General features: G+C 37.6%; 1 protein-coding gene across 1 annotated transcript in view; it reads left to right on the top strand.

Annotated features, from left to right (window-relative positions):
- Window positions 1–12,644, top strand: part of SLC9A9 (solute carrier family 9, subfamily A (NHE9, cation proton antiporter 9), member 9) — a gene marked incomplete at its 5' end in the record, with an annotated part of 157,502 nt that overhangs the window by 34,756 nt on the left and 110,102 nt on the right. The window contains 2 exons of the mRNA XM_010295160.1: window positions 66–171; window positions 10,472–10,560. Of these exons, the coding sequence (XP_010293462.1) occupies window positions 66–171; window positions 10,472–10,560 (195 nt within the window). The remainder of the gene's footprint in view (window positions 1–65; window positions 172–10,471; window positions 10,561–12,644) is intronic.

The raw sequence follows: 12,644 nt of genomic DNA on the forward strand, positions 1-12,644 counted from the left end.
GTTGGGGGCAATTTTAGCTTACAAAACAGTTGGTTTTTTATTTTTCCTTAGTAATCTTTTAGCACTTGACAAAATTTACAAAGCTGTGTGAGTTCCCTATGTTGGAGACTGGTCTGTTTTTCCTCCTATCCTGGAGTGCCTTCTTATCAGCAGAAGCTGCTGGTCTTACAGGTAAGTGTTGTGTTTTATTGAATAAAAGTGGTTTTATAATATGCCTCGAATGTGGGAAAATGGCATGTTTATATTGGGCATGGCATCATATATAGAGCTTCTAAAAGCCAGTTGCTATAATTGGAAACGGTTTCATCTTTAGGAATAAATGTGTAGAGACACTGAATAGTTCTTACAGACAAAGACTTACTAGATCAGGTTCAAGTCTTCAGGCTTTCTTGCCTACCTTCCTTACGTTGTCCCATCCTTCTTAGACCCACTATTAATCCCACTATTTTCTGCCTAGCTATAGGACCAAAGATGACGGTGAGTATGAGGAAGCAAATATACAGTGCCATGTGACTGTCAGAGACTGTGCTCCTCTGCATGCACTGCACGTGCTGGTCCCTCCTCCTTTTTCCCAACTATCAATGACTAAACAGAGGACAGGAACATCCCCAGCTTTACTAGTGGGCTGCAGCCACCCCTGAAATTAAAAAAAAAAAAAAATTCCTCTTGTTCAGTGCTCCTTGGTAAACAGCTTTTGCAACAGCAGAGGTATAGTCATGTCCGGTGACAGGTAGAAAGACATCTGATCTGATTGTTTTTTCATTAACACTGAGAAAGAAATTGTGCAATCATAGTCAAGTACATACTTGGGGATGGTGTTTTACAACATAAAAAGACCACAGAAGTTTAGGCAAAAAACATAAACAGTTATAGTTTACCTAGACAGCAACCTATTGTATCGGGTGATTTGAAAGAATAAGTTTGTAGGAGCCCAATTTTTTTAATGTTCTTGATGCTGTCACCTCTGAAATCTAGTCCAATTAAGATCAGGGCAAGAAAACTGCTTAACAGAGTGTTAAGCAGCTCACTGTTTTGTTTGCAAAATTATTCAAAGCCTTTTGAAGTCAACAGTTATATTTCTACTGGCTTCTATGAAGCCAGAATGTTATTTTTTTATTATTAGCTACACAATCAAAGTATTTCAGAATGGGTATTAACATCTGCATCCTCTCACATCTTTGCCTTATTAAATATACAATTTTTTGTCAAAATCATCAGGCCAATTACTAAAAAGAGGGGCACATGAACTGAACGAAAGGGTGGTATTCCATCACATGGAGAAGATCAGATTCCAGCTGGGATAAAAGTCCATTTTATGTCCTTATGCTTAGCGTTTCTTAAAAACGTGACATGATTACTACATAAAAATGGAAGCAAAGAGGGATGATTGTTAATGACTTGCCTCCTACTGGAGTAGCGTTTCTTAAAAACGTGACATGGTTACTACATAAAAATGGAAGCAAAGAAGGATGATTGTTAATGACTTGCCTCCTACTGGAGGTAATGATTTCCTAATCCAATGACTTCCAAGGAAAAACTTTTAATACATATTCCTAGCTGAGAACAAGGATGCTATGTTTCAGCAAATGCACAGTTGACAAATTATACATTATACCCAGAAAGTGGATTTGTAACGGAAACACTAATATCTTTCAAAGCCTCAGGTGCTGCACCAAAGGTAATTTACATTTCTTGGGCATAGGAAAAGACTGTATGTCCGGACAAAAAGTAATTGGCATATGTCTTTTTTGCACACTGCAAATGTGATGACAGGCAACACAGTCTCTCCTGGTAGTCACTCTGAAGAATGTTTTGTTTCATTTCTCTTTTGCTATATATAGCTGAAATAAAAGACTTAATTGTTGAACATCACAGATGGTTTTTGCTATGGTAAGGTAGCCATGGCAGAGGAATTTTAAATGGGCAGAGGGAGAGCCAGAGAAAAAGAGTGGAACCAAAGTTCCAATTTAAGAGAAAAAATAGAAAATTATTGGGAAATTTAACTTTCATATAAAGGAATTGATGTAGGCATATAAAAGATAATTGCTCTGCCAATACAAAAATTCCAAGGAAAACATATTAAGCCCTTTTAGGTCTGTCACTAGCCATTTTTTCATGGGTGTGTTCTGAGTTTCAGGTGGAAATGGTTTAATCACACTGTTGTGAGGCGGCAAAGTTTAATCTTGAAAGTTCTGTCAGTTGAGCCTTTGTCATTTAGTTTCTGTGGAAGGCTTTTGTCAGAAGCTGTTAGGATGGAAAAAACTCATGGAGCCTTTCTTGTAGCTTCAGAAGCTGAAAGCTGTATTTTGTAAATGCATTCACTTTATTAATACTGTGCTAACATTACACTTTAGAGTAGGTATTTTTAGTTGTCTGGTATAGCCAGTTTTGATGTTGCTGTCATCTTCCCTCAGTCTCATCTGAAATAGCTGCAACTCCCCTCCTTTCATAATATGACTTTAAACTTCCAGTTCAGCGGGAAAATTACTGTATTGGTTAAGAAATTTCCAGCTGACTTAGGTTCTGTTGGAGGTATAGATTTCAGAGGTGGCTCTGATTTCTCATACCCATGCTAAGGAAATCTGTGTAAAATGCAGTTATTTTGTGCAGTCTCCCACACAGGTATGTTTTATATGAAGCACCTGTTGCAGAAAGCACAGGAAGCCCAGGGGAAAGCCGGTCATCCTTCAGAACACACTCAGCTCTTAATCCATGCCCTATCATTTCCAGTCTTTTCCAGCTTACTTGCTTCGTCCTTTGTCTTACTTAATGCATACAACATCGGGTTTTACAGTCAAGTGTGTCTATCCCCAAAAGCAATCATTAGAATTAAGAGAGCATCATAACCGTGCGATGACACTGCTGGGCCACTCCATTCAATGAATTAAATTCCTAGTTTGAAATCTTTGACTTTGGTAGACGTGCTTCAAAAATTAACTCTATCTATTGTACATTTATGACTATATTTATTTTCCTTGGATATCGTGTTTCTTCTGTTCATTCCTTCTAAATGAACTTCAAAGGATTAATACTAGACATCAGCATTTCCCTGTAGCTATTAAGTAATGTAACTGCAAAATAATTTTATTCTTGTAATGCTTTCCACACTAGTTCTTCAATCACTAAGAGTCTTTGAAGTCTAATATTGAAGTATGTCATAATTTATAAATAATGCGCTACACTGTTTTTCGTGTGGGTGTGGGTGTAGCAGGTCATAGAGCTGACTTGTTTTACTTACAGATTTTTTAAATAAAATGTGACTCGAGAGTACCATAGGTCAATGTTTTATAAAATATTTTATTCCTCTACCTCAAGATATCCCAGGATATATAACAATATATGGGTCTGACCCTGGTTGAAAAATGGATGTTATCAAACCAGGAAATCAAAATGAAAATCTAGGATGACTACACAATTATTGTTATACTGATTACTCTGATTACTGTAAATTATAAATTAATGTTATGGCTATTAATCTTATAGCTATATCATCAAACTGTGACATATGCATGATAAATTAATTCTTATACAGTAGAATCTAATTTGTGTGCACTTTCTGATTTGCCCTGAAGTATATCATTCCTGACTGCTGAGCAAAGTTGTAATAACAGAGTACTGTTTGTTGTAAGGTCAGTGTTATTATAGTTGCTTTCATTTTCAAACTTCATTACAGAATATTTACTAGTAGGCTATGAAAAAAATCATAAATAATTTAAATTAAACACTTGTCAAAATAGATGAGGAAAGTACATCTTGCATTTATTGCTTGTTATCTTGCCTTATAATTAACAAAATTTGCCAATTTTTAACCGATCGCTCAGTCATTAGCCTGTGAAACTTTCCATGATGTACATAGGCATTTAATGTTCACCTCAGAACCTCTCTATCTACAGCTGTTTGAACTAAGCAGATATTCAAATAAAAAGAGATTAATCCACCTGCAAAAAATGCACTCAAATATATGTATGTGAATTTATTTGCATTTATATATTCAATTAATGCATACTTCAAAGTCATATGAATTTATCAGTATAAAGCATGAGAATTACGGCCAACTGCCTCTGATTTTACATGCCAAAGATCTGTGCTATGAAGCTAAGAAACACAACAGATCTTGAAGGAGAAAACATCGGAGGGGATCATCTTTGCTCCTTTACTGTTTTTCAAAGCCCAGCCCAAAGGATTGTTTTCTGATCATTATAAAGGAAATAGCTTGTCATAATAAATTACTCCTGCTTCCTCACCCTCAGAAATTCTTATCTGAATATTTTGTGATGTCTCACACCTGCCTTCTTATTCAGGGGCTCATAGGAGAGAACAGTCTACTTAGTGAGAAAGCTTTGCCTCCAAAAATAAATAAGCAGCTTGTTATGACTGATGTACCCAGGACAAGTCCAAAGATCTGGTCTCTAACTGGGACAGTTTTGTGCTACCTTTGCATTTAGGACATAGCAAGAATAAACGTCACCAACTTCCGTTTCCTTTAGTACTGCTGACAAACTCCAATTATTCTTGTGGCTGTTCACTGTTCCTATCTGTTTGCTGTAATTTGTCTTGGATCCATCATCTACCTCATTGGTTTTTTTAAATGTTGTGACCAGTTCTTCTTGTATCATTCTCAAAAGAGAGCTATCAAAACATTTCTGTCTGCAGTTCTGAGCACTGTGAGCACAATGCAGGTTGGTACCTGATTGGCTTTAGTTCACTGGGCTGATGTTATTCCATGAAAGAAAGTTATTATGGGCTTTAAATTCTCGACTTTGTGGTTTTCTTTCCTTTATTCATAAGTAACGAATACAGAGAAGTAGGTAGACCCCTCGCAGTAACCAGGGAGAAGAGCTAGCTTGCCTTCTAGGTCAAAAGGAAACAGCAACTTTCTTAAGCTGTAGTTCTGCCACTCCTAGGAGAAAAGGATGAAATTTGGGTCTAATTAGGAAAGCAGGCTCATCATAGATAAGAAGATGGCATTTGCAGTGCTGTGCAGAGACAGATGACAACGGAGCAAGTTTACCACAAATTTCCAATCCACTACTTGCTTGTAGGACTTCAGAGATGGCTCTGGGTGATCTATGTGGTGTTCTAAGATGGGGAATGTCAGGTGGATGCTGTATTTTAGAGGATGCTCTAGACATACGTTGATGACTAAGCTCCCGTACTCTGTGCAGTTTCAGTTATCGCATTTGCCCTTTCAAGAGCACCCCTTGACCAGACTATGCACACGCTTGAGTCAGTGCTTGGCTCTGGCTAACTTAGGTTCAGCTGTAGGTATAGCCTTTTAAGATAGTAAGGGAAGAAGAGAAAGGTGTTCATCTTCAGAGAAAAGTACATATTCTAGCATGGCATTAGGCTGAAATCAATGATCAGTTGCATAAAATGAGGATAGTGGAGTCTTACTGCTAGTGAACAGGTTCAGGATAAACAGGGTAAGCACTCAGCATTTTCTAGAATAAAACCTGGTGTGTCTCACCATAGGAGTTCCAATGCGACTTGAATGCAGCAATTCATTTGGGGTTACAAAGGTACACTTGAAGCAGCCAGGTGCAATACCAATGATCATTCCTCAGGCGAGGGCCTAAAAAAATTCCCTCAGCTCTGTCTTTTATTGCTTTCTGTCACTTCAACATAAAATCAGCCTCAGACAACTCCAGAGATGAAAGCTTCATGAACAAAGCACCAGCTTTGGTCCTGCATTGGTGCAGGTCTGGTGAAAGAAGCCTTGAATCTTTGCTTCAGTGTCAAAAAAATTATTAGTAATTACCTTCAGTAAAAAGAGACTGAATAGGGATGTTGTTGCTACTGGTTTTATAGCCTTAGTGCTGCAACAGTTTGATGCAGAAGACAGCGCCTCGTTTCCTGCCGCTCGCACATTCAGTCTGCCCTGGGATGTGCCCAGTAGGTGCTGTGGAGATATTCTGGTGTAAGTATGACTCCAAAGTAAATGTTATCCGATTTAAATATTTTTTTTCTATTACCCAGTGCTTACTGTTCTCTTCTCCCTACTGCCTTTGATGAAAGACCAGTTCCTGCTGCTTGTTGTACTGTGGGATTTGCAAGTACATTGTGCATCATTAGAAGCATCCCTGAACCTCTGGAATGCTTCGAAGTTGGGATGAAAACTGGTCAGTTTACCTACAGATCTTTTCAAATGAAGTGATGCATTTTATCCACTCCCTTGTCTCTCAGAAGGTAGAGGTTTGAGGGTTGTTTTTTTTAATTCCTTTTTTTACCACTAAAAGACCTGACAGCTGGAGCCATAACGTCAGCTTTATCATCTCAGATTAGCAAATTCTGAAGTTTAAATTGTGGCCACTCACTTCAAGGTTTGCATTAAAAGCACACTACACATGCTGCCCTTCTCTGACAACAGATGTACTTTTTTTCCAGTTTTTCTCTTAACACTAGATATTGAAAAGCCCGGGTACCTTTCCTTTTGTCTATTTGTGAAATGATCCAAAGAAAGATTTTGTTTTTCAGTGACAATATAGGAATTATTTTTAGATTAACACTTATAAATTAATGCTCATCCTATCATGTTAATCTTCACACCATCAGCAAAATACTTTTAAAGATATGTTACTCCTTTATCCTATATTATCTTTTGATGTTACTAGCTCTTATTCTAGCAAAGATTTCAACTACAAGTATTCAGTAAAACTAATGTAAGAATAAGTTCTCTAATTGTATGAGCAGCTAACAAGCTATCAGTATTTCTCTGTTATATAAGGACCAAAAAAATAAAATAAAATTGTAGGCTTTTATTTCTAATAAAACCTCTTCAAAGAGGTTGAGCTGCAGCTGAAACTTTACTAGTGACTGTCAACATTTTACTGTGAGGTTTCTCATTTTTCATACTAAGTGAAAAATTTCCATAACTTTATTTATAGACATTGTATTGCACTTAACAACGGATCACCCATTTAAACTCAAAACATTCCCTGTTTACTTTAGGTTAGCATTTTGTTCAGCAATCCTAATACTAAGTATCTCAGTAATTGCTAAATTTGCCACTTAAAAATGAAACAATGAGCGGCATTGAAAAAGCAAGCTGAGTCTCCAACACCTCAAAAATAAAGCAGTGAGCACCAAGGGCTGGCAAAAGGACCATCTCACTTTATCTGCCTCCCTGCATCTAATAAATACTTTCTGTTTACACTTCCAGTATTATCATATTTGGTCTTACCCATGCCTCTGTGAAAGAAAGCCTGAAAAATTTGACAACCTAATTTATGTGCCATACACATAAATTCATACAGTATTTTGCTATCCTGCTAACTTCAAAATCTGGCTTTCAGAGTCTTACAAAGAAATCCAGATTGCTTTTTACTTCTAACTAAAAAGTTCTGTGTTTCCCTCTTTAGGTACGTCTGTTTCCTTTGTAGTTACATTAACATGTAACTGGTCATTACACTTAAATAAACATTTTTATGGAAATGCATTACAAACTATTTTCTTCAGGCTTATTAATTAAGCATTCATTGTGAGATGCATGGCTGGTACATATTATGCCTTCAATTGTAGCGATTGAAATATTCCACTGCATTCCCCCAGTCTTCCCTGGAAACAGGATATCTGCATAATTGCATGGTTCAGATCATTTATTCCTATTGTAAAATCAGATTTAGGCCATTTTATTACTCATGTCACTCTCTTGGTTCTCTCACTACCCATAATTAACAGTTTCTTAGCAGTCAAAAAACATTTTATAATCATAGTTGAATTTAATAATCAATTTTAAAAATGCAAGACTTGGCATGATGATGATTCGTGTAGAAGAAAGTGAATCAGAAACTCTTATCTCCGTTTCTATTACTGAGCCTGGAGCTAGTGATACTTAGAAACATCACTGATTCACTGTATTTTTTAACCCCGTTGCATATTATTAATGCCTTGAGAATTTTTAAACTCCCCTGATCAGTTCTGCACAATCAAATGCAGTTACTGAAAAAAAAGACTTACTCATTTAAGAGAACAATTAAACCTCAGAAAAGGATGAGCTTCCTGGAACGTATTTAAGCAGTGACAATCACACTAGTACTTTTATTTACTGCAAATAAAAGTCTTAGTGTAGTTAGAAAGATATATATATATATATTAAAACAGACATAAAAAAGTAAACATTAAAAAAAACAAAGGCACAGCAGCTAAAGCTCAGTGCAATTTCTCTTGGCTACAGAGTCTGTGTTCTGTAGAAGTAGTACAGGTAAATTTACAATATAAAGAGAACCCAGAAGCAAAATCCACAGTGGTTTGTGGGGAAAAAAAAGATTTGCTTTCTCATTTTCTTTCTGATACCAGTTATCCCTTGTGCCAAATTCATCCAGAATTTTTTACTCCATACTTTTTTCTTCCATCAAAGCAATAATAAAGCCAAGCCTTAGTTCTACCCAGAAACAAGAGAGGCTTGCAAGTAAAGAAAGTTGGATTTTGTTGGACAATATTTTCATGGCTAGCAACCCAAAGAGAGTCAGAAACTTGAGAAAGACATGGTAAGGTAATAATTACTTTAACTGGTATGTGGCGATGTGCTGTTCCCACACGTGCACAATCCTCCAAATGAAATAGTTTCAGCATTGTCTAAATTTTTACTTTCCCATGTTTCCTCATCTATACCTTGCTTTAGGGGAGGAGGATATTTCATCTACCTCCAGGGCCCTCCTGCTGCTAAAATTCAAACATTTAGAGGTTTGGATAAGCCTGTTAAAGAACGTATCGAAGCACCAGCACTTTCACCTGACACTTGCTCGGTACATTACCATCCACTTTTTCCTGCGACTGTGGGAAGCCTGTCCTGCTCCTATAAATCCTTTTGAAGTAGGAGATTGTCTTATACTGGGTTTGCTGTGCTGAAGCCTCCAGCACCGCAGATTCTGCCCGCTTCCTGAGCCTCCTGCCAGCCTCTGTAAATGCAGGACAGCCACCATCCTGGAGGAAGCCTGATCCAAGTTTCAAGTCCAGGACCAAAGGCACAGACTGAGATTATTTTGCTTCCAGTAGAACTGGTTTATATATTTCAGTTCATGCTAGTTTAACCTAATAAATGCCTAGAAAGCTGCCACACAGTCACATTGCAAGGATGGACGTTGCATAAACCTGGACAGGTATCTTTTTGCTCGCTCTGTTGCCTCAACGTGTTTCCTTGGATTCATCAGTGTTACTTCAGTATGTCAGCAGCCTATGAGCTCAAAATTACCTAACAATTTGCAGAGCAGCCCACGAGGAAGCAGAACGAAAGTGCTAATCAGGGCACGTTGTCGCCCTTAGACAAGAGGCCGGGGCAGAAGGGCTGAAAGGCACAAGAACTAAAGCACTGCGGGTCGCTGCTGGCAAACCGCCCGCACGCGAGCCCCGGCGATCACAGGCCTGCAGCGACCACGCTGCGGGCTGGCCTTGTCCAAAAGCCGCTGCTGCTCCTGCGGGCTGCATCTAGAAACCGAGCAGAACTTGTGTGCTCCACATGCTTGAGGAAACGTGTGCGGAGGTTTTCAGGGCAACGGTGATTGGAACGGACATGAACAAGCCCTTAGCTGTTGCGTAAATAATTATCTATGTAGACATGCCCCAGGTTTAAGAAAAGCACAGAGCTTACTTCCTCCGTGGGCATTTACATACGGTTACTGCTGGACACTTATTTTTGGTTTTCTGTTTTCTCCCTGTGTGGGTCCTTCTGCCTTATCTGTGTCCAGAGCTGGCAGGAAATTGCAGTTACAATCTTATCAGCAACTTTAATTATAATACTGCATTGCAGTGACGTTAATGATTCTAGTGAGTTAGGACCAGGGCCAGAGAGGAAGTATTCAAAACCAAGAAATATCACTATAATACAAATCTTTTATTATTCCTGACCAACCTGCTGCCCTGCTCCTCAAGACCTTACACAGGCTGAAAAGTGTAACTACTGCCACACAGCCACCATCACTGACCTGCTCACTCTGAGCAATGCGGCTTGCACCTGCCAGAGCATCATTTTTAAGCAAGAAGTTGCTGCCCATCTTGCACATTGTTACACACTAATTATGATAAGGCTAACAATCAGGCACAGATTTTCCCTGTTGTGGTAATTCAGTACCAAGCACTCTCAAACCATTTAAATATAACAAAATTATTTTTCCCTTTCCTATTCGGTCTCTGCCAAAATTTTCAAATAGTCTGAAGTCCCTCATATGACAATTATGCTAGTCTTGCCTAACTATCAGATAGATTATGGTCAGATGTTACCATATATTAATTCAAAAACATTTCTACACTTCTGGGACAAATACGCAATGGTGGAAATGCTGTGAAGACATAATGGACCAAGTAGGAGATTCAAGAACGTCATGAAAAAAAATTCTGTTTGAAAGAGGCTCTTATAAAACATACCTTAAAGTTCTTTTGTTTTAAAATGCTGTTAACAGTCTAATTTTTTTATGCAGCCCTTTGACAAACCTAAGAAAAGAGAAGCAGCTGACTCTGGTTTTTCTTTGAATTTCAGGTATTGTTGCAGTCCTTTTCTGTGGAGTCACACAGGCCCATTATACCTACAACAATCTGTCACCAGATTCCAAAACGAGAACTAAACAGGTAGGACATGGAAATAACTGACTTTGTGTCTTCAACTGGTGTAAGGAATAGACAGAGGTACTGGAGTATAGCTGGATGGGATTTCACTAATGCCAAAGAAGAGGCTTAAGTCTTCATTAGGGGAAAGACTGGAGATTTTGCCAGGAAAACAGTAACGATTCTCTGGATAAGCAAAAAATATAAGAATCTGTTCTTCCCAAGAGAACTGCAATGTCAGTTGAGGAGATGAAGGGTAAGGAGATAATAGTTTACATTAGCTTGCATACGAAAGTGCTACAAAGTTAAGGAAATCAAAGAGCTCTGGTAAATGAGAGAGAAGTGGTCTGAGAGATTGGATCCATGTGTATTTTTGCAATGGGACTGTATAAACTGCAGTCTGGGCCACAGACTTGAGCAATGACATCACGCCATTTCTGCCTCATTAAAAATCTGACATTAGAAAGATAGTGATTTTTTTCCATTGTTTTATTTGAAGTTTAGAGACAACAGAAATTTGGTCATCTGTTTTTTAACAGGTGACTAGTGCAATTGTAATCATTTTTTAAAACTTGGGGCTATTCTCAGTACTAGATATATGGCATTACGATATTCAAAATACTTTTCAGCACAAGGAGTAATTTTAGACTACCTTGCTGCTACCTCAATCCAGTTTTCTTCCCTTTTAACGTTGACTCATATGCCCAAAGAACCACAGGTTGTAGAAAATCTATCTCCTAGAACAAAATGGAAACATAGCGTCCAAGACTATAATTCTTACTATGCAATCGGGTACCTTTTTCAGCAATTCCTCTGTTTTAAGCATTGGAAATTTTACATAGAAAATTTCATTGCCTCTTGCAGATGTCAATTTAATCAAAAATCCAATTTTCTATCAAAAGCAGTTTGATAGAAGAAATACTGCCCACTGTATAAGTTCAACTGTCAGCCTCTCTCAGATTTTAAATCACAAAAATGGTTCTGGTCAGTATTTCCAGAATAACGTGTTAGCTATTGAACAGAATAAGTCTGCTCGATTGCATTTCTTCATCAGCAGAGGCTGATGCTTTGGAAAAGTATTCCAGCAGAGAAGACAACTTTTCTCTGATAACTGTATTGTAAGGGAAAAAAATCTCCTATAGAATTGTTTCTATTTTGCAGAACTACTGAATTGCATATGCCACTACCACCCTTGCATATAACTGTTACAATTTGAATACAAGGCTTTTTCAGGGATTCATCTGCACGATTTAGTGATGCATAGCCTTAGAGAGAGAAAGAGAAAAAGAAAGGCCATGGTATTTTTAATTACATATGAACATTTTCAACTACAGAATTAACTAACATTTAGTTTAAATGCATACTTTCTTTCTCTATGTTTACTCTTTCATTCCATCCCATCCAACAGTGCAAAACAGAATAGTGAAAATAAACTGAATCTACCTTTGAACACACAGGAAGGGGATTATGTGTTTCTCTATGGAGCTATGAGTTTTATGCACCCCTTCTATTCTGTTTTTCTCTTCCCCTATAAGCTCTTAATCCTCAGCCTCCCTTACGATATGGTTCAAAAATTGTTAAATTCCTTTGAATTCTTCTAATTTATTTTCTAATCCAAAGATTACCCTTCCAATATGCAGCTGCCTCAGTGAGACCTGCACTGCCTCTTTCTTCCTCTCCCCCCAAGAATTCTCTTCAAGCACATTCACTAAGCCACACACTTGGCATTTTCATAATCATATATGACTTCAGTGCATTTTAAATGAATATTGTTGCTCAGACAGATGGCATTGCTCCCAATCTAAGTCATTCTTATTACTCATTACTGGCCAAAAATCAAGGGTTTTGCAGTTCATTTATAGAATTATTCCAAGGCAGTCTCTCTTTCGTTACAATATGACAGATCTTTCAATAAGGACTCATGAACTGTAATGCACACTGACAAAACTGTGAGTTAAGGCTAAAGCTAAAGCTAACCAAAAACATGGAAATTAGATTTAAAACCATAAATCAGATTGTGAAATTTTGTTAGCCATTTTTAAATAAATGTTTTGTCTCTACTACTTTGCATAATTTTCTTTACATTTTTTATTAGCTGTTAAAATTTC

This window comes from Phaethon lepturus, unplaced genomic scaffold (genome assembly GCF_000687285.1).
Source record: "Phaethon lepturus isolate BGI_N335 unplaced genomic scaffold, ASM68728v1 scaffold4629, whole genome shotgun sequence".
NCBI classification, from domain to species: domain Eukaryota; kingdom Metazoa; phylum Chordata; class Aves; order Phaethontiformes; family Phaethontidae; genus Phaethon; species Phaethon lepturus.